This window comes from Lepidochelys kempii, chromosome 7 (assembly GCF_965140285.1).
Source record: "Lepidochelys kempii isolate rLepKem1 chromosome 7, rLepKem1.hap1, whole genome shotgun sequence".
Taxonomy (NCBI): domain Eukaryota; kingdom Metazoa; phylum Chordata; order Testudines; family Cheloniidae; genus Lepidochelys; species Lepidochelys kempii.
This window is the reverse complement of record NC_136386.1, coordinates 55,670,695-55,692,707: the sequence shown is the minus strand read 5'-3', so window position 1 is coordinate 55,692,707 and position 22,013 is coordinate 55,670,695. Positions and strand designations below refer to the sequence as shown.

General features: G+C 50.4%; 1 protein-coding gene across 10 annotated transcripts in view; it reads right to left on the bottom strand.

Moving 5' to 3' along the window:
* Window positions 1–22,013, bottom strand: part of PAX2 (paired box 2) — a 133,153-nt gene that overhangs the window by 37,449 nt on the left and 73,691 nt on the right. For 9 of the 10 annotated variants that reach the window (XM_073352923.2, XM_073352922.2, XM_073352927.2 and 6 more), the window contains 2 exons: window positions 15,277–15,452; window positions 13,407–13,533 (listed from right to left, as the gene is read on the bottom strand). In XM_073352923.2, the coding sequence (XP_073209024.1) occupies window positions 13,407–13,533; window positions 15,277–15,452 (303 nt within the window). Of the gene's footprint in view, window positions 1–10,032; window positions 10,959–13,406; window positions 13,534–15,276; window positions 15,453–22,013 lie in introns of those variants that run through there. The other variant, XM_073352929.2, reaches the window with a different exon arrangement.

The window sequence follows — 22,013 nt, the reverse complement described above, 5'->3', positions numbered from 1 at the left end:
CAGGCAGGACGGGCCCGTGGGCTGGATGTGGCCCGCGGTCCGTACTTTGCCCACCTGCGCGTTAGAGGGAATAACAACAACATAGGAAGTAGAAGGTAGAGGTGGCACTGTTTGCACTGGGCACTTTCCAAATGCGAGAGGGATGCATAGGAGGGTGCGGGGAGTGGGATGCAAGAAGAGGCAATCAGGAGAGGATGGGGTGTGGGGGGAAGCAGTGCAGGAGGCAGGGATGGGAGAAGGATGCTCTGAAGCTTCTGGACTGTCCTTCCTGCTCCTCCATCCTCTCTGTGGGGTCAGGGTGCATGGCGATGTGGTGCCAAAACCCTTTTCCCTAGGAGAAGTCACTGCTGTGTCATCTCAGACCCAAGCTAGGGTTCCTTGGTGGAGTATGGTATATCTCCATTGAGAAACTTCTGAATGGGAAACCCAGATGTGGCAGAAATGGGCCAGGTCAAATTGACCAACAGAGTACTCAGTGAAAACCCAGGTAGAACCTAGTTCTCAGGGAGGTAGGTTACCAGACAGATACCCTGGGCTCCCAACCTAGGTGTCTCTGTCAGGGACTCACCCAGCTCAAAGATCTAAAATGTGGCTATAGCCTAGCACCCATGGTCGTTTGTGCCCTCAAGAATGAGGCAAGTGTCAGAAAATCTGGAAGAGAAGACTGTATGATGGGCTCAGGCCCAATCCAAGTTTGACATGGCAAACCATCTACCCTCATGTCAATGAATGGAATCACTCTGCCATCATGGTAGGTATTGCCAGGGGCATATAGGTGAGTCAGCTTGGGTGACCTTGGTTTGTACAGTTAGGCATGTGATAGATGGCAAAGTCTTTCAGACTCTCTCATCACCTGGATGGGCCTCATCAACTTCAGGTGCCCGAATCGATGCTAGGTTATAGCGCCTAAGTGGTGAGAGAGGGGAGAGTTTCTATCTCTGAGTGCTGCTTATTCTGAGTGCACCATACGATCCCCAACATGTCTGCCTCCAGCACATCTGTCTCAAATAGGTTTGCTGGTAGTCAAAAAGGCAAATTTGCTATGTATGGTCTCCTCCAGGGCTCTGGAACCTTTATGGACAGCAAGGAACCCTGAGCACTGGGACCTCTTTGCAATAAGTTTGTCTGCAGTGAGGACACAAGTATATGACACATTTCAGTGCAAAATGACAAATGTGGTGAATTAGTGCCCAGGTACCTGTACCAAGTGCACTGTGGTCAAGCGTGATCACTCCCTACCTTTGTAGCCTGGAGATTTGCATGACAACCCAGCAGCATAGAAGCTGAGCATCTCTCACATAACTGGAGAGAAGCTGCCCTTCCAAACTGGGGTTCAATAACCAACCCAGGACAGATTAGCGTCAGGCATTTGCAGGTCTCTATATCCCAGCGTAGCACAGCAGGCATGGCTGGCACCCAGAAGGAGAGGGGGGCAGAGAGCAGGGCTGGTGGAGGGAATCGTGGGTGGGCAGGAGTGAGGGGTGGTATGGGCAGAGGTTAATCCTGTTTGCACAGCCCCCAGGCACATGGAGTTTTTCCAGTCCCCCCTCTGCTTTATTTCTCTTTTAAAGCATTGAATTTTCAGCTCTAATCCCTTCTAAACCGCAACATTTTTCAGGCGCTCTGTGTAAGTGAAACCATAATCTCTGGTAAAACAGACTGCTTAAGCTGCTGCAGCATTAGGCCAATCTGATCCAGCCCCTGGATTTCCTCTCTGCCCAGCCACCACAGAGAGGATTTCAGCTTGAAAGGCTGACTAAAGCCCTCGCAATGGGAACAACAGCACCAGGCCTTGCCTTGCAAAGCTGGGTAGGGTTAAGGGACCAGAAGCTATTTGTCCCAGTGTTTTGAGGTGGTTAAAGCCCCTGCCAGACTTGCAGTGGAGATGATCCCAGACCCCACTTGCACACATCAGGGCTTAGGAAGAAAAATTCCTCACACCTTTCAAAGGCAGCACCTCGTACTCAATGGAGGGGGATATAGGGGTGGAGAGCAACACGGCATGGGCAACAGGGATGCAGATATACCAAAGACCTTCCTCTGGTGGGCAAAGAGTGAATCATCAGAGGGCCAAAGATGAGCATCTGTCTGTCACTCTACACTAGGAAACTGCATAGTTGTAACTCACTTGCAACACAACTCCACTGGTGGACAACACATACACACGTCTACCACCATGTTATCTAACCATGTCCTGAGTAAAAGCACCTATGTTTGTCTGCAACATAGCTTTCCCCATTTCTACCACTGGTAGAGCTACCCAGGTAGTGAAGTACAGCTACTCAGTGTGCCATGTAGACAAGATTGATCAATCGATCTCATCCTCCTAAGAATCTCTCTCTCTCTCTCTCTCTCTCTCTCTCTCTCTCTCTCTCACACACACCTAAGCACCTAGAAGAGACACCCATTTTTCATTTTAACCCATCCCAAATTTCAGTTGCAGATTCAGTCTGGATCGTCGGCCCTTTCCATTGATTTTCACTGTAGCTCTTTAATGTTGTGGTATTTCAGGTAAAGGAAGGCAGACCTCTCCCCACATCTCCCCCCACGCACACACATCCTGGCAGTGGCATCAGTCTGACGCCGTGGTGCTGCAACACGCTGGCTTGTCTCTTTCTCACTGGGAGGGGTGTCCCTCGATAAGATTGCATTAGGGAACCCTGGCGGTATCTGTCAATGTCTTATTACTATGGAAATTGACCAGCAATTGAATCAGAAATGGAACAGCTTGTGACCCCTCCGAAGAAGTGGAGAGCTTCATCCTAGGCTCCCTACACATTGTAAAGGGCACTCAGTGTCCTGATGCTGCCCAGAGTCATGTTGGGGAAAGTTTTGGGGGGCCAGGGTGTGAGGGGGTGTAGCTACTTGGACACTCATCTGTGACAGAACAGCAGAGAACTAAATATCTTCCCCACTTTCAGTGCTTCTCTCCCCCCTGCACTGGCTGAGTTATGGCTGTTTTCCTTCCCTCCTAACACTCTCCTCTGTTATCCTGGCGGGCAGGCAGAATTGGTGATCTCTGGCCTAAATTCCCCCCGCGATTTTGGCCAGACAGCGAGAGGAAGATTCACAGCTTTGGGTTCCTTCGGAGACTCATCTCGGCATTTATTGCCCTCTCTGTGGCTGATGGGGGAGTGGGGGAAGCGGGTTGGTTTTCAGGAGGGATAAGCTGCTTGTTTTTCAGTGCTGATTTCCTGGAGGACAAACTAGCTGCATTCAGGGTTTCTTTTCTTTACACAAAACAAGGAAGGGAATTCCTGGATGGCATGTCCCCACTCAAGGGGTCACTAGGCACACCCTTTTAATGCACTCCTGTACACTGTCTTACCAATATTTATGAGTCCCTCAGCATTTCCCTGGTCTATCTAACGTCCTTATCTGGCCCCCATTCCTATTGTATTTGAGCACTTCCTGATCTTTAGTGCATTTATCCTCATACTGCCCCTGTGAGGTAGGGAGCACTATTATCAGCTATTATGATAGCTGTTGACTGACTCTGATGTAAAATAGATTGGTGGGTCCATGTCACAGAACTGAGGCACAGAGAGGCTAAGTAACTCACCCAAGGTCACACAGGAAATCTGTAGCAGTGCAGATCTTGAACCCAGCTCTCACAAGTCCTATGCTAATGCCCTAACCATCGAACCAGACTTCTTCCTCATGGCAACTCCCCCTCACTTAGAACAGATTGTCCAGTGCAAACTGGCAGGGCCAGATCCTGAGTTGCTGTAAATTGGTGAAATTCCACCAAAGTCAACAGAGCTGTGCCAATTTCCATAGTCAGGATCTGGCTCCAGAGGTCTTATGAGTCCTGCAGGTGTGACATACTGTATCTCGCACTGTGGCTGTTTCCACTCCTCATTCCTTGACCTTCCTTTTGTTATGCTCCAGCTAAAAATCATACTGTATTTAAAACTCTCTCTCCCTTTCCCTGTGTTGCTAACATTCCCTTGGTTATAACAATGGAAAGGATGCGAAGACCCTAATCTGCTTTTCAGGGCCACTGCTCTTGCTTTCTGTTTGCACTGCACTCTGGGTGGACAGCGGACCGTGCAAAGCTAGTTTCTGTTTCTGCTCCGATTCATTCACCATTTTCCAAGCCTTAGCCCAATGCTGTCATTTGAGTTCTCAGCAGTGCAGGGAATTGCTGAAATACATATGCAAAGGAACAACCCCAAACCTGGTTTTTCTTGAAAGTCAAAGCTGTTGTGATTTTATTGATGTTTATATCAGGTTTTGTAATGCCCTTGCACCTTCCTTTTTAAAACTGTATTTTATAAAATCTACATTTTTGGGGTCGAAAATAGCTCTATAAATAAACTGACATGTTATCTCCACCTCCTCACCTGCTGGAAAAATTGAGGCTCTGTAGTCCTCAAATACAGTACAGCATGAAGCTTCCAGTATATTGGGTGGATGCATGCATTCTGTCAGAACACGCTTAACGTTAATCAACTGGTGTAGCCCCATTGAAGTCAAGTCTACATGGCTCTAGGAACATTTATCTGCAGATATAACTGTTAAAACCTGGACAACGAATGATGTGCCTGGTAAATTTGGCAAACGCATTAATTCAGTGCAGCCTCATTTGTTGACTCCTAGTTCATTGGGATGTTGCATTCACATGAGAATATTCACATGCTTAAAGTGAAGCATGTGTTTAAGTGCTCTGCTGCACTGGGGCTTAAATGTGGCCAACTAAATGAAGGTGCCTTCAAAGTATGCTCAGAAATACTGTCAGAGCAGGAGACATGTCAGTTTCCAGTATACTCCAGGGCCATCCTAGGCATGTGCAGTCTTTCCTCTGTAGAGATATTCTTCTATTGATACTGAGGCACAATGAATTTTCCTGGAGAGTCCCTCCCCAATTCTACACTGATGAGAGAAGGCCAGAGCCTTCCACACACTATCCAGCTCTCTGAAAGCATGCAGGAGTAGCTCCCACTCTACTGGCAGATGGCCTGCCTGAATATAGCCCAGGTTGGTGGAGCTGAAAACTCACTGCCATTTAATGATAGCTGTTGACTGACTTTGATGTAAAATAGATTGGTGGGTCCATGTCACAGAAATCGCCATCACAAGAGGCGCTCATTGGCAGCCTCTTAAGAAAAGCCTAGGACTGAGGACCATCTTCTTTCCTAGAGGTGGCCCCTTGTGTTCAGGGTTGAGGCACAATTGCAAGGTCGTACCTGCACTGAGGCCAAACAGATCTAGGAATGTCAATTCACTCTATCTCTAGCACCAAACTAACTTAAATATTAATTTAAATGTGGCATCATTTCTTGCAGGTGCAGCCACATCCAGCTTTTCATGCCCATCTGCCTTTCACGCTCATTCAAGCCTGAGATTCACTAAGTCCTTCCTCTTCAAAATCCTTGTCTATTCCCTCCTCTGTGCCTTCACAATTATCCTCAATAAACCTTCCCCTGAAAGCTTGGAACTAGCTCCTCTGATTCCTGTCCTCTCCCTGCTATTGCTAAGCTGTCTGGCCAACCATCACCTTGGGCCATTTGGTCCTGGAAGTCATTGAGCGGAGTGATGCCTTTTGCTTTCCCACCTCTTCTGATAAGATAAGGAGATAACATCTCTCCTGGTGCTGGAAAGTCACTCCTTGTCTGCAGACGTGCCGTGAGATCTATTGCTATCGTCTGATCCCAAATAGAGAAGGAGCTTACGCTACATCTTGGCTCTCCAAAATCTAAACAGGTATCTTGGAAGGATACAGTTGCGGATATTCATCCTCAATGCAGTTTTCCCTTTCCTCCTTAATCTGCACTGGCTCTTTGCACTTGACCTAATTTGACATATTTCCATGCTGCAGTCTGTCCTTTCTAACAGAAAGTATCTCCATTCTGCTGGAAGAGCAGAATCATTCCCAGTAACAAGTGATCTTCTTAGGGCTTGCAGCAGCACCATGTGTATTTGTCATTTGCCTCTTGGTGACTGCCATTCAGTGGAGGCACTGGGTATGCAGGACTGAGCGTTTGGTGTAAGAAGTTCCAGCCAAGAGAGTGACCTGTAAAAGCTCTAAGGTCTGTCTTTCTCCAGCCTTTGCCATCTATGAAGCAAATTCCTAACTACCAGCAGTTAACTGCAGAGGAACTCAATCCCTGAGCAGAATTGTTCCCTAGAGTCAGTGGTTACAGTAGATTGGAGCAAGAGGGGAATTCTCACCAACCCAAGCAAGGAGCAGGGGAGGTTGCTTCTATCCCAAGCCAGGGAGAGGAGGGGGAGTGTTCTGCCTCATTTTAATCCCTGTCTCAAGTTCTTTGTTCAGTCCACCAAAGCACTGGGGCTCTCACCGTGCCACTGGAGAGATTATTTCTAACTGGAGTTCACTGTTAAACTGTTTCACTGCAGCTTGCTTGAGTGGCAAAGACAGCAGCTGAAGGTGTTTGCTATAGAGGAGGTCACCATTGCAACAGGTGGTGAATTCTATTTTCTTAAATGTGGACCATCACAAGCACATTGCTGTGCTTCCAGGAACTAGTTCAAATGCATGTGGTTTTGCTCCAGAAAGGAACAGGATCAGGTTCTTTATTACACTCATTCCATCCTTTCTCCATGAGGAAATCCTCTTTCCCTTTCCTCTGATGCACAAGGTCTTGAGGAAGGTGAGACTTTAGGGCACTTGCACATTTCTGGTAGCCTCTGCTTGGGCACATCATGGGTTAGTTCTCAGGCCTTGACACTCTGGATGCTATTTGTTCCTCTAAGGTCAGGCCTTCTTTCTCAGGGAGAGAGAAGGGTTTTCCATGAGAGCCCTGGCACCTGGTGGCTTTGCTGGTGAGAACCATGATGTGAAGACTATCCTGCTTCTGTCCATACATGCTAACCAGATCACTGCAGTATCTCGGAATCCTCCATGTCAGAAGACAAATGGAGGTGCTTTTCCATTTCAGTTGATCACAACGTGTTTTAAAGTACCTGTTTGCCCCTTTGCTTGGATCATAGCTTAGTCTGGACTGCAGGTGGCTGCAGTTAAGGTTCATTTAGCTGATACTGCACCTTTCTAGGAGCGAACTGAGGGAAATTTTTTCTTTTCCTTGCCTACAGACAAACTTTTCTCAAAGGGCCATCTTCAGATACAACCTCCTGCGAAATAGAATGTTCTCAAATAAGCTTGCAAGCCAATTGTGAGTGTTCACTGGGTTTTATTTTCCTCAAGATTGGCCTTCTCACACCTCCTGATGGCTATCCTGTTGGTTAACCCTCCTTGATTGAACTGAAGGACCTCCATCCTGATACAAGCTATTACTGAAAGCCACTTGAGAATTCCATCTCACTATTCTCTTCTGTTCTCAGGTGCATATTCCAAAAGGGGAGACTTTCCTCCATATGGTGGATGTAAAGGAGGGCCCTTAATTTTTGTTTTGGTAGAACTAGAGCCTTTTTAAGCCTCCTTATTTCATTGAAAAGTTCCACATCTCATTACCAGCACTCCTGGAAACATGCAGCTTTCCTCTGCTCCCTTCTGTGTGATAACTACTTGTCAGTTTCCAAGAATGGGGATCTGTGAAGCCCCTGATGATGGATGAGAACAACCTGCTGAAGTTTTTTGGGTTTACATTCCCCCTCCAGGTGCACACTCATCTCTTCTCCCTGCCTACTGGCTTTTAGAATTGTTGCTTCTGGGTTGGTAGTTACAAAGAAGGGAGACAGGCTGTCCTTGCACCCATGGTCTCAACTCCTCCATCCACATGCATTGAGACCCAAAACTTGGGTTAGGCTCCAACTATGTTATCAATCCCATGAATAGTGTACAACCCCATGGAGGACAATATTCTTATTGGTTGTCACCCACAGGTAAAGAACTTTCTGTACCATTTCACTTTGGCTGCTCCTGAGTTATTATTTCTCAGACTTTTGGGGTGCTGCACTCCTATAGAAGTCTATGGGAACTGCAAGCCCTGAGCACCTCTGAAAATCAGCTCACACTGTATATATTGTCGCATTAGTGTTGCTCTTTGCTTTCCCAGTACTACATACCCTCTCCACTCACATGTCTATGGGGACTATCAAAACACACAGAAGGGCCAAAATGACCAAGGGACGTGATGGATTCTCCATCACTTGAAGTCTTTAAATCAAGATGGGAATTCTTGCTAAAATAAATGCTCTAGCTCAGTCACAAGATATGGGCTGGATGCAGGGATCACTGGGAAACATTCTCTGGCCTATGTTATGCAGGAGGTCAGACTAAATGATCAAAAATGTCCCTTCTGGCCTTGAAATCTAAAGAAATTGGCACATGTGGGTGGCTCAACATTAGGCACCTTACTTCCTAGTTAGGTCAGGGGCCCAATTTTCAGAGGTGCTGAGCACCTGCAGCTCCTACTGGCTTCAGTGTAAAACACCTCTAAAAATCAGTCCTCGCTCTTTCTTAGGTTCTCAGATATGGCTGCAGCTGCCTAACTTGAGGCCCCCAAGCTTGGTCTTGGTTTCTGAGAAAGCAGTTCGGTTCCCAAGGATCTGGGATTTGCCCCAAGTTTCGTCTCCCGAGCACTCAGCTCGCTGGCATGAAGGAGCCTGCCCTATCCCCCTACGCACGCAGGAGATGAGCTGAAGGAAATGTGGCTGCTAGCGGTTCTGAGGCCATCCTCTGGCACCTGGGGGACAGCAGCAGCACACTACACAACTGCACGGCATCAGCTTGGGAAGGAAACGGCCAGCCGATGTTCCAGAGGAAGCGTAAGGGTGGTCCGCCCACTCCACTGTGAACCAATGACATCAGGTGGTGACTCTTCAGGAGGTGACGGGGCAAACAGATCATCAAAGGTGTTCCAGATTCACTGTTTGGAGGTTAGTCCTCAATGTTGGCCGTGCTAAGCAAGGTTCTGCCTTTTGTAACCACACCACTGCAGCTGCTCTTGGAATATGCACTGGGATATGCTGCTAGTGCTCTTGGCAGATTCTTCCCTTCATGGTGGGGAGGTCCCTGTCTTCTTTGCTTCCAATAACATCATGTAGTGTCGGTGACCAGTGGCCCTGACTTTCAGCACCACACACTTCCCTTTGCTCTCAGTATTTCCCTAGAGCACTCTGTGGATCAAGGAGCCCACTGGTGAACCTGCCCTTGCATGGGACACCAGAGGAACACAAGCCATGCTCTGCAATCCCTCTGGGGTTACAGGCTGCAATATTTAATTTACACACCTCCCAATCCGATTTCACAGACAGAAAAGACACTATCAACCCCTGCCAAAGTAAAGCCACTCACCATATTATTCTTTCTGGAGACTTCAGAGAGAGCCCTTCCTTCTGGCCCGAGCTGGCTGGAGCCCCTGGAGAGCCTCTCCCCCCATCCAGCCCCCTCCTAAACTGGCCAGAGCTTGGACAATAGGCAGGACTCTACAGTCTCAGAGTGTAGCATGTCCAGTGTTCAGAGGCATCGTCCTTTCCACAAGCTGAGATGGCGTGCTTCTGGGAGTCACAGAGACCCCCAACAGTACAGAAGAAAAGGGTCCCTTAGGTATGGGTGACCTCAAAGCCCCTTTATCTCATCTCCCAGCCTTATAAGACTTGGCCCTCATCCTAGCGCTCAGTTGTGATGGTCATCCCCACGCAACACACTGGTAAACTGAGACACTGAAACGTCACATGACTTGCCCAATGATACACACCAAGAGTGAAATTCTGGCTCCACTGAAGTCAATGGCAAAACTGCAGCGGGGCCAGAATTTCAGTCCAAGTTAGAAACAGCCAGGACCAGAACCCAGTTTTCCTAAGTCCCAGTCCAGTGCTGCATCCACTATGTCACACTGCCTCCTCCAAGCACCCTGAGCAGCCAAAGCCCTGAACTTCAGGCAGGCACATCCAGTGTCCCTTTACTGGAGGGGAACCTGCTTTGCCACAGAGTACCCCTCATGGTCCTGCCCCCCCATAGCTCTTGGCCAGTGGATGATCAGGAAGTGATGCGCCGCTCCTCACCTTGACAGCCCCTCCAGAAAACTCTGCCTGTCCCCATAAAAAACACATTGTGAACCATTCATCTTTAATGGCTTATGCAAATCAGGGGGGACATCAAATCAATGAAGATCAATAACTGCAGCCGTTTAATTGCCAGGAAAAACATTTTAAGAATGAGCATTATCTGCAGCCTTTTCTCGGGTAATGGCGCCATTAATCCAAACGTTGGATCCCGGCCCAAGTGCAGAGGAATAATCCCCCACCCCTTGTTCTCTGCCCCTCCCCGCGCCTCCTGGGTTGGGTTTTATCCTCTTTTCATTTCCAGTATCTGAATTTCCCCGTCATTACTGCTGGCAAACAGCTCCCAACGTTAATGGTTCTGCTTTTGTTACTCTGTGCCTGATTGAAATGTCGCATACAGATTGAGATGTTAGTGCTAAGTTGCCACCTGGGAATGTCAAGCTGGGCCTGAAATGAACTTTTTCTCACTCTCAGATCCAGATGGATCAGGCGGGGATGTTCCCAAGCTGAGCTGGGAGTGTTCCACGGTGCAGGGTGGGTGGATGGCTGGGGGAGGCACTGAGCTCAGTTTCTGCAGCAGCTCAGGGCCTCTTTTACAGCCCCCTCTCCTCCAATCCATTCCTGAGGGTCAGATCCAAAACGTGTGCAGAGTCTCAGGCCTACTGGGATTCTGCTCAAGTCCCACAGTGGATGACTTTCTCTGGCCTGTGCTGTGCAGGAGGTCAGACTAGATCATCTGATGGTTCCTTCTGGCCTTAACAGCCATGAATCTTTGTTCCCCTCCCTCATCACAGGCCAGTGGAAGGAAGAAGAGGGGATGTGCTGTGTCTGATCCTGCCCCCCGGGTCAGAGAGGTGCCTCTTGTGAGAGAGATAAGGGTGCCCTATTCCTCTGGCGCTGCCCCATAGGTGAGCAAGGTCAGGTCCCCCAGATCCTGTGCTCTTTGTCAGGGAAGTACCCTCTGTTAGAGGTGTGTCCAGCCCCCTCAGCTGGTCTGTGCCCAGAGGTGCATCTCCAGCCATATATATCTGAGAAGGAAGGAGGAGAGGCACAGTTGTCCCACAAATTCCAGCTGTCTAAGTAGCTCTGTAGTGCTGGGCTGGGTCAGCCTCCTACATACCCCAGGTCAGGCTCCGATATCAGCCAAACCAAAACCTATTCCCCAGGAAGTCTCAGGACTCACATTGCTTGGCTCCCTCAAACCGAGACCCTGACCTTGCCCCAGTGCCCAGTAAACCTTTCCAGGCCTCTGGCCAAATAGCCCATGTATCTATGGGTGACGCTCACTTATGCTGCTGGATCCCACCTGGCGGTCAGAGGTCTCCAGATCCTAACATGGCATCCTACAAAATCTCTGTGGTCAGTGACTACTCTGGGGGAAGCTGAGTGATGCTGGGGCCAGCCATGCCGGCTGCCTAGGAGCCATACCCAATTCAGCCACCAGCCACACTGACCCAGTGGGCTACTAGGCAAGACTGCTGCAAGGAAATGTGGGAGTCTCCTACAAAGGATGAGTGAGGGCATATGGTTCCCCTGGAACTGTCCCCTGACTGGCCACAGAGCTTTTTCCATTTCAGGGGACTACTCCCCAAACAAATCACCTAGGCAAATGTAATCTTGGAGATTTGGGGTACTAGAGCCATCCACCCACTGGCTCAGCTGCCTCTGAAGGCTGGAGAGCAGTGCCCTGGCCCTTAAAGACAGGCTATGTCCCATGGCTCACTGGAGCATTTCCTCTGAATGATCAGCAAGAGTGTCTGGGCCCAGCCTGAGATCCCAGCCAGCTGCTTCTCTAGTGAGGAAGGTGGCTCAGCTCCACCTTACTTCCTTTGTCATTACCACCAGTCCTTAGTGCCATTGTGCTTGAGGTCATTGTATCTCCCTGTACTTCCCCTATTCCTCACTCAGTCATGAGATACCTCCGCATCTTCCGCCATTCTCAGTCTTCCTGTCTCCTGGGGAGCTGCCCCTTTCTCTTAGAGCCTCAAATGCTTCACCTACCGGAGTTTTCTCTAGCACATAGCCTTTCCCCCATGGTAGACTTCCCCAGGTCTATCTGCAAGCAGCTGCACCAGGCTACAGGCCTCCAGGAGAAGTTGGGGCCAGCCCCCTTTCCTGTTGGATGATTTGAGGCCAGTTCTATGGCCGTGAGTCAGCTACTTCTCTTGCTGATAGGACCTGAGACCCTGGCTTGTTCTATTCATAGATACGTGGGCGATTGGGAGCTCCTGTATAGCACAGGCCAGAGAACTGCCCCAAAAATAATACCTAGAGCAGATCTGTTAGAAAAACATCCCACCATGACTTAAAAATGGCTAGCGATGGGGAATCCAACATGCCCCTTGGTATATCGTTCCTATGATTAGTTACCCTCACTATCAAACATTTACGCCTTATTGCTAGCCTGAGTTTGTCTAGCTTCATCTTCCAGCCATTGGATGGTGTTAGATCTCTCTCTGTTAGACTGAAGAGCCCTTAATTGAGTACTTGTTTCCCATGTAGATACGTATAGACTAATCAAGCCATCCCTTAGCCATTCCTCATCTTACATTGCTCTGGATCTAGACAGTCTAACTCCGGCACAAGGGTGCCACCCCCAGCACTAGCATCTTCTGAGCCATCCACAGCATGAGGATGCAACAATGAAAGAGCTCAGAAATTGTCCGTTGCTCCTTTGTGCCCTGGTCCCCCAGCTGTCTCACATTTGGTTTCATTTCCTCCCTCTGGCTTCCCACTAACACCTGATTTTAATGTGCCTGCTATAAGGGAGAGGGAAAGCTGGGAGCTGAGCTATTTTGACAGATGCTGTAGGAGGCACATGTGCTGAGGGGTGGGGGAACTTAGCCAGGATAGTTTAGCAGCCCTCGCTTGCAAAGGAGAGTCCTAGCTTGCAAGTATCCCTTCCAAATGTTAGGGCCAAATACAAACCTAAATAGCTAGTTCTCCCCGAGAAGTCCAGGTGTGAGCAATGAGTCTGTTGTTCCAAACATGAAGGAGAAATCTAGGACATAGCAACACAGGTTCTCTTCTCTGTCTGCCTGTCCTATCCCAATTCACAGCTGGGCAGACCTGTCCCTGAGACACACCTGGGCACACCTGTATGTATGGGGGGAGGGATAGCTCAGTGGTTTGAGAATTGGCCTGCTAAACCCAGGGTTGTGAGTTCAATCCTTGAAGGGGCCATTTGGGATCAGGGCAAAAATTGGGGATTGGTCCTGCCCTGAGCAGGGGGTTGGACTAGATGATCTCCTGAGGTCCCTTCCAACCCTGGTATTCTATGATACCCCTGGCTGCCAATGCTGTGAATTTTAACCTTGTCTTTACCTCTTATATTCCCCAGGCCCCCTTGCTCTCTCTGTCTATTCTGGTGTTAGCCACAGAGCTGCATCTTGCATCGGGAGAAAAAGCAGAAGCTAATGGTGATGACTTGGGAATAAACGAAAGTCTTAGGAGTGCCATTTGGGCAGGAAGCTTACCGGTCACCACAGGGTACGTCTGGGGTCCTGAGACGTTGGTCCCCAGGTCTGGGTTAGCAGAGGCAGATAGACTTGACTTGACTTCATCAAGACCAGGGGTCAGAGCTGGGAGGGAGTACTCATTACCCTGGGGAAGAGAGGAGAGAGACAGCTCACTACTGATGCACCGAGAGGAAGGGAACAGCATACAGATGGGGGGCGGAAGAGGAGCGACGCCAAACCCTGCACAGATGGGAAAGGAGGAAACAGAGCAGATGAAGGAAAAAGGTGGCAGGGGGCAGGGAGCTGTGGACGAGACCCTCACTTCTGCTGTGAGCAGTGGCTCCTTCCCCATCTGGGTAGCAGTGATGGAGAGGGACCAACAATGGGAGTTATTCTGCTGCGGCCGAGCACAGAATGTGGCCCATTCCCTCTGGTGTGGCCAAGCTTTCAGGCCTGTGGGCGAGGGGGAAAGTTTGTGGATAGAAGCTCAAGGGGGAGCAAGAAGGGATGTGGCAGCCTCTCTGGTGAAGGAGACGTAGGGGCATGGCTAACACATACGTCCCCATGGTTGGGGCAGGATGTTAGAGTGAAATAACAGGGATGCCGGGACATTTCTGCTGCAAATAGGGCCTTGTAGGCCGGTGGCCATTGTATCTGAGCTCAGTTTGCTCGGAGATTCCCCCCACCTCTTTCCTGGCTCTTGAGAAACAAAGAAGCCTCATCCCCCACCTCTGTCACTTTGTGCATCGGGGTATGAAATTGGGGAGGGGGGAGAGCCACATGGCTAACAGAAGGGTAGGAGGGGAGAGCCACTGAATCTGAAAGGGTGTCCTGTCCGAAAGGCTCTGGTAATTGCCTTTTTATTGTGGCAGCCTCCAGACCAGACGCAGAGCCAGAGAAACCAGAGGGATTACAAAAACACAAGAAAAGTTGCTCTGATTAATATTACGTTAAATTAAAACTGATTTTCTGCTCTTTCTGCTCTGTTTTTTTCCATCCGCTTCCCCAACCCATCTACCCGCTCATATGCTGCCTGCAAGTTGCCCCCTCTCTGCCCCCTCCTGTCCCCGTCCGGCCACGATTGCCTAGTCATTTCCAATTCCTTCTCGTATTGATCTTCCTGTAGAAATCAGTTTTGTAATTAGCTGCAAATTAGGCCTTCTACTGGGGGTGAGCCTGCCCCCTGATTTATCACCAGAGTAATTCACTGTGATCGGAGAGAAATTAAAATGAACTCAATTAGGCTTTGGATTTGCTTTATGGGCCCTGCTCAGAGTTTCAGGGGGAAAAATGACTGTGTCGGTGTTTAATAGTCTAATGAAAGTAAATAAAGGTTATTCATTGTAATAAAGCCAGGGACTCGGGGATGAAGGGAGTCTACAGCCAGCTTCTCCTTCCCTTCCTTTGTTGGTTTATGGCTTGGGGCGGTTTAAAAAGACTTTTGATTTTCATTTTATTAAGACAAACAGCTTTCAGGATAAAAGGCGGAGTGTGGGGCAGGCGCTGCTGAAGCACAAAGCAGAGCTGGGCCGTGAGAGAGAAGCCCATGGGTTTTGGAACAAGCTCGTAGCTCCCTGGTTACTGGTACATTCTGAAGTTGCACATGTTTCCATACAATGACGTGTGCATGTGGAGATGCAGAGGGGTGCATGTACGTGTCCATGTGGAGAGAGCTGTACATGTGTGTCCAAGCAGAGAGAGATGCATAAGCATGCATTTGTCCATGAAGTGGTATGTGTACACATACATAAGTGCCAAGATAGGCATACATGCAGCTGGTGTGGGTGTCAATGGTGCATGGGTGAGTGAAGGAGCTCACTCCCTGCCATGTCCCCCACGTGCCTGATTAGAACTCATTTGCACCCATGTTGCCAGGCAAAGCCCCCACCTGCTCAGATTTGATGTGCTCCGATGTTTGAAAGACATCAGGGTAAGAAGGACGTTCAAAGACTCGATCTAAAGCTTCCAGCTGTTGCTGGGTGAAAGTGTCGGCACGAAGGTGCTTCCGCAAACTGTCCACGCTGCTCTGGGAGTCTCCGTTGGGAACCGAGCCCTCAGACACATCTGTGGGACACAGACAGAGAGAACAGGGAGTTAGCTCCACCCAGTCCCTCAGGAGAGGTGTTTGTTGGCTCAGATCAGCACGTGATGCAGTGCAAGGCCCAAACGGGCTAGGAAAGAAGCACTCCTGCTGCCCCCCCCCCCACTCCAAGGGAGCTGCGCCTGTGGGAAGGGAAGGCTGAGAGGCCTTGGGGGTGAGCTCCTGTGCCCTGCCCTCACCCCTGGCTTCCATGGGGAACATTACTGTACTCCCACCCAGCACGCTTGGGGCCATGGAGAATGGCACTCAGCTCAGAGATGAGTTTCAGTTCCACTGATTTGCAGTGTTAAAAATTGCCAAATCTCCATTGCGGAGCGTAAAATGGGAGCAAAGCGCAGGGATTAGCATTGCTAGGGACCACCAGAGATGCAACTCATGCCAAAATGATGGGCCTGAGGGGTGGAGACATGTAGCCAAATCACAGCATGCCAAAAACATCTGGAATTTAGGGAGTGCTGTGGTGCGGCATCAAAAGATGTGGCAAGTTTGTCTGTATTATAACAGCCTGTTCCATCCAAAAAGAGTCCGTCCCTGTTCTAACCACTCTTCCCGCCTGAGGCGAGTCCATCCACGTTCTAATCCCTGTTCCCACTAGAAGCAACTCCGTCTGCTTTCTAACCCCACTTCCCGCCTGAGGCGAGTCCATCTGCGTTCTTAGCCCACATCGCGCCCGAAGGGAGGCGAGTCCGTCGGCGTTCTAACCCCCCTTCCCGCCTGAGGCGAGTCCGTCCGCGTTCTAAGCCCACATCCCGCCCGAAGGGAGGTGAGTCCGTCCACGTACTAATCCCACATCCCGCCAGAGGCAAGTCCATCTGCGTTCTACCCCCCCTTCCTGCAAGAGGCGAGTCCGTCCGCGTTCTAATCTCTGTTCCCGCTAGAAGCAACTCCGTCTGCGTTCTAACCCCACTTCCCGCCTGAGGCGAGTCCATCTGCGTTCTTAGCCCACATCGCGCCCGAAGGGAGGCGAGTCCGTCGGCGTTCTAACCCCCCTTCCCGCCAGAGGCGAGTCCGTCCGCGTTCTAAGCTCACATCCTGCCCGAAGGGAGGTGAGTCCGTCCGCGTACTAACCCCACATCCCGCCAGAGGCGAGTCCGTCTGCGTTCTAAGCCCACATCCCGTCCGAAGGGAGGCGAGTCCATCCGCGTTCTAACCCCCCTTCCCACCAGAGACGAGACTGTCCGCGTTCTAACCCCACATCCCGCTAGAGGCGAGACCGTCGGCGTTCTAACCCCACATCCCGCTAGAGGCGAGTCCGTCCGCGTTCTAAGCTCACATCCTGCCCGAAGGGAGGTGAGTCCGTCCGCGTACTAACCCCACATCCCGCTAGAGGCGAGTCCGTCTGCGTTCTAAGCCCACATCCCGTCCGAAGGGAGGCGAGTCCATCTGCGTTCTAACCCCCCTTCCCGCCAGAGACGAGACTGTCCGCGTTCTAACCCCACATCCTGCTAGAGGCGAGACCGTTGGCGTTCTAACCCCCCTTCCCACCAGAGACGAGACTGTCCGCGTTCTAACCCCACATCCCGCTAGAGGCGAGACCGTCGGCGTTCTAACCCCACATCCCGCTAGAGGCGAGTCCGTCCGCGTTCTAAGCTCACATCCTGCCCGAAGGGAGGTGAGTCCGTCCGCGTACTAACCCCACATCCCGCTAGAGGCGAGTCCGTCTGCGTTCTAAGCCCACATCCCGTCCGAAGGGAGGCGAGTCCATCCGCGTTCTAACCCCCCTTCCCGCCAGAGACGAGACTGTCCGCGTTCTAACCCCACATCCTGCTAGAGGCGAGACCGTTGGCGTTCTAACCCCCCTTCCCGCCAGAGGCGAGTCCGTCCGCGTTCTAAGCCCACATCCCACCCGAAGGGAGGCGAGTCTGTCCGTGTTCTAACCCCACATCCCGCCTGAGGCGAGTCCGTCCGCGTTCTAAGCCCCTTACCACTTGAGGCCAGTCTATGTTCTAACCCCCGTCCGCCCAAGGTCAGGATCTCCCTCTTTCACTTCCCCTTCCCCCCCTCTGTCTGCGTTCAGCTCTGTTTGTTAACCCCTCTCTGGCAGGCCTCTCTGTTACACCCCCATTCCAGAGATTGTGCCATCTCCCCGGATGCCAGGCTCTCTCTGAGCCGCCCAATCTGTGAGGCTCCCAAGTGAAACTCATCCCTCAGGACATGGTGCAGGGTGCAAGCACCCACTTTGGCCTCCCCCTGCTGCGTGTCATGGTGGCCTGCTTGTGGCAGGGACGGTGCCCCAATGGGCACCTTGCCCCCTAGAGCCCTGCTGTCTCTTGTCTGACCCTCCCGCCCTAGAGCGATTGCCTCCCTGGCATAGTTCCTACCCCAACCTGAGACCAGACTGCAGTGGCCCAGAGGAATAGCCCAGCCTGTTCCCTCCTGGCTGTAAGATATATCCCTTTATAGGTGATTATACGATATGATATAATCAATAGTACATTATATACAGTAACCTAGTACAGTGCCACTTGCACGACCATAGAAAATATTACATATTGATTTGTCCCAGCTGGCAGTCTTCCCCTGCAACAGCCCTTTCTTTCTCTCCCTCCTCAGCCTGGGAGGGGGGCAGCATTTCCTGGCACTAAGCCCTTTTCCCCTCTCTCTGATCTTATTCCATGGGGCTATGTCCTGAAGTCTTTATTCAGGCAAAGCAAGGATTTCAGTGTGCAAGACTTGACTGTTGAAGAGCTAGGCGTGCTGGGTGCAGTGAGCTTTGGGTGAACTGGCTGTTATGTCAGGGGGCGATGTTCAAAAGTACCTCAGGTATTAAGGAGCACAAGTCTCAGTGGCTTTCAATGGGCTTGAAAATCATCTCTCCAGTTGCCGAAGCAGCAGTTAGGCTCTTTTGAAAATGCAGGCTGCCAGTTCAGATCCCAAGGAAAGCCAGTGTGGAGCTCTTTGGAAAATCTGGATCCACACTGAGAAAGAGGAGCATGTGTGTGTTGATGTATGTGTGTGCCTCAACCTGTCTGCATCTCTAGAGACCCCCATCTCTCTGGAGAGAAGGATGTGTATCTCTTGGGGTGTGTCTGAGTCAGTGGGCATGTCTGCACGAGTGTGGTACCTCGTATGTCACTGTGTGTGTCTCTCCACCTGGGTGCTGTGTGTACTGGTACAAATGTGTGATTCTAGGCCTATGAGGGCTTGCATCAATATGTGTACCTGTTATTTCAGTTATTTGTGTGTTTGCATGCCAGTGTGTCTGCATATCCGTGGCGTATCTAGGTGGCAAAGCTCTCACTGACTTCTGTGGGGCCAGATTTCACCCTCTCTGTTTCTCTACTTGGCAGTTTACATGCTTTTGTGTGCATGTGCTTTTTGCAATTTATGCGTGTACATCTGTGTATCTGCTATGGTTCTGCGCTTGTGTTTTTCCAACGTCTCTGTGTGTATGTGCACGGGCACTGGCCAGGCTTGTGTGTATAGGAGCTTTCTTAAGTTGCTGCAGGAGTCTCTTTTCCTTCATTTATTCAGGGGCCCTTCAGATCTTGACAAATCTGTCACTCTAAATTTGCGAGAGATTATGGTGCTCTCTCCCCAGCACGGAGAGAGGTGATATATGATATCTGCTGCCTCTATTGATTGCCTGATCTGGTGGCAGAGGGCTGGCGAAATGAACTTGAAATGAACATCATGCCTCAACTCATTGTGCGTATAATACACTACTTAATCCCACATTTTTCAGCCGCTATGGAATTCAATTGATCAATCATGTCCCACTGATAGTACTGTTTTTAGGGGTTATTGCTGCTCTGCTCACTGACCTTTTTATTTATTTAATTTATTTATTTATTATTTTTGTTGGTAAACTCAAGACCTGGTGATAAGACAGGGCCTGCACAGTCCCTGAGAGACGGGGCAAAGGATGAGAATGGGGGGAGGGAGGAAGGGAGGGAAGGGCCAAAGCAAGAGAGAGGAGGAGGGACTAGATGGGAAATGGATTTGTGCCAGGGACATAAGGAAAGTTATAAAGAGAAAGAGACACAGGGAATGCTCTAGCTCAAAGAGGAGTTATGGACTTGATGCAACAATCGCTGGGTGAGGATCTCTGACCTGGGCTAAACCGGAGGTCAGAGTAGGCAATCAGAATGGCCCATGCTAACCTTAAAATGTACGAAAGATGAGGAATACAGCACAGGAGGGAGGCGCGAAGGCTGGTCTGGCCTAGGGTCATCTCCTAAACTCTCTCTCGGGGTAAGAAGGATGGTTCTGTAGCCTAGGGCTTGGGAGAACCGGGTTTAATTCCCTGCTCTGTATGACCTGGGGTAAGTTATCAAGCCTTGCTTTGTCTCAGTTTCCATCTGTAAAATGGAGATCATACCACCTCCCTGCTTCACAGGACAAATACATTCAAAAACTTGCCACATGCTTTGAGATCTACCACTGCCAGGAGGTAGGTGTTTTTATTATACACACAAGGAAGCAGGGCTACAGTGCAGTGCTTTGAGCTCCCTACACTGCCCCTGAGAGGTGGCTTATGAGCAGGGAAGGTCAAAGGTTTGGGGGTTTCCAGGTGGAGTGTCGCCAGCTCACAGAGTTCCACCATTATGAGTTTGGCCTTCAAAAATAAAGTGAACGTAAAGGAGGTTCTATAATTATTTGTGTTTGCCTGCTGCCGTCAGACCCTGTCAGGTTTCCTTTTCAATTGCAACCACAAGGGCTAGAAACTTACTTCTGTTTTTTAAAAAAGGGAGCTGAGATTCTCACCTAATCACATGACTCCAGGAGCTGGGGCCATAGGGAAAACACCAAATTTCATGAGAATTGTTATAAAATCCCCAGGGTTAACAGCATCATGGGTGGGAGAGAAACAGAGGAGAGAGACACTATGAAGAAGGGATGGACGATGACAGAGGACCCTGGGTCAGAGTGAAGGGAGGATTTGGGGGAAAGAGTATGGGGTGGGAAAGGGGAGGAGATACTGTGGAGAATGGGCATCGTGATGGGCCAGGGGAGACTGTAGAGAGTGAGATGTAAGAGGGAGGTCCGAGGGATGGCTCAGGAGTAGAGGATGCTGGAGAAAGAGCCTGGGGCTGTTCAGAATGAGGAAGGGCAAAGAGAAGAGCTCACGGGACGAGAGGAGCTTCTGTGGGTGGGAGGGCTCATGGAGGAGGGCGAGGGTCATGGGGAAGGCTCACGGGAAGCCGGGAGATTCTGAGAGGAGACAGGGTTCAGCTACGGAGGGACCACTGTTAGGTTTGGTAGAAAGGAAGGAATGACAGAGCAGGGCGTTATTATGGTGAAGTGAGGCTGCAGGCAGGCTTACTGGACAGGTGACAGGCAAGAAAGTGCCCAGACAGGTAACTTGGCAACACTTTTGGGATTGGCAAGAGAATCCCCCATTCGTGCCTGGCCCAGGGACCCCACCAGCCCAGTGACACAGGGCCCCCATGTTGGATTAGGAAGGCCTGCACGAACAGCTTGAGAGGTGGACCACAGACCACAGTCACAATCTTTCTTACAACAGTGTGTGAATGGTGTAAGTACAATCAGAATCAATCCTACACACATAATGGGAACCACATCTGCTCCCAACGGGCTGCCAGGAGAACCCGAAAACCATTGCACAACTGGCATAGCCGCCTGACAAGAGACACATCAACACCCCTGTGTGTGTGACAGAAACACCCCAACTGGTAACACGGAAACACACTGCCAAGTGACACAGAAACACACCCATGGGTATCGCAGAAACAGCCATACAGGTAACATGGAAACGTGTTGACAGGTGACACAGGGACATCCCCAGGATGTCACAGAAACAGCCATACAGGTAGCATGGAAACGTGTTGACAGGTGACACAGGGACATCCCCAGGATGTCACAGAAACAGCCCTACAGTTCAATGTGTTTCCATGTTACAGGTGACACAGGGACACCCCTGTATCATAGAAACAGCCCTGCAGGTGACACAGAAACACTTACGTCTCTCACGAGAACATCCATACAAATGACATAGCACTCACACTGTGCTCTCTCTCTTTGGAGCAGGGACTCTCTCACTGTGTGTTTGTGTAGCGCTTAGCATGGTGGCATTACCAATAATATTCACACTCGTAACAAAAATGGATGTATCTGACCTGCGGACACCTGCCTGGTGACACAGCAACACTCATCAGAAGTGCAGGGGGAATGCATCTGGGTAAGCGAAGCTGCGACAGAAACGCTGTCCCTCTTCCCCAGCTTTGTCAGCCTCGGGGTGGTCCCCTCCCATCTGTCTGTCCCAGTGCTACCCTGCCTAGGGTGACCAGATGTCCTGATTTTATAGGGACAGTCCCAATATTTGGGACTTTGTCTTATCCAGGCACCTATTACCCTCCACCCTGTCCCAATTTTTCACACTTGCTGTCCGGTCTCCCTGTCCTGGCCCTCTGTCTGACGGCTGCCTCAGCTCTGTTCTAACCACACACACACACACATCTCTCCCCTTACAGCAACACTGCTCTTTCCCTTCCTCCTTTTCCCCTTCTCTTTTCTCCCCTCTGATGTGTTGCCAGGTCCCAGTGCAGCCAGGGCCTGTCAGG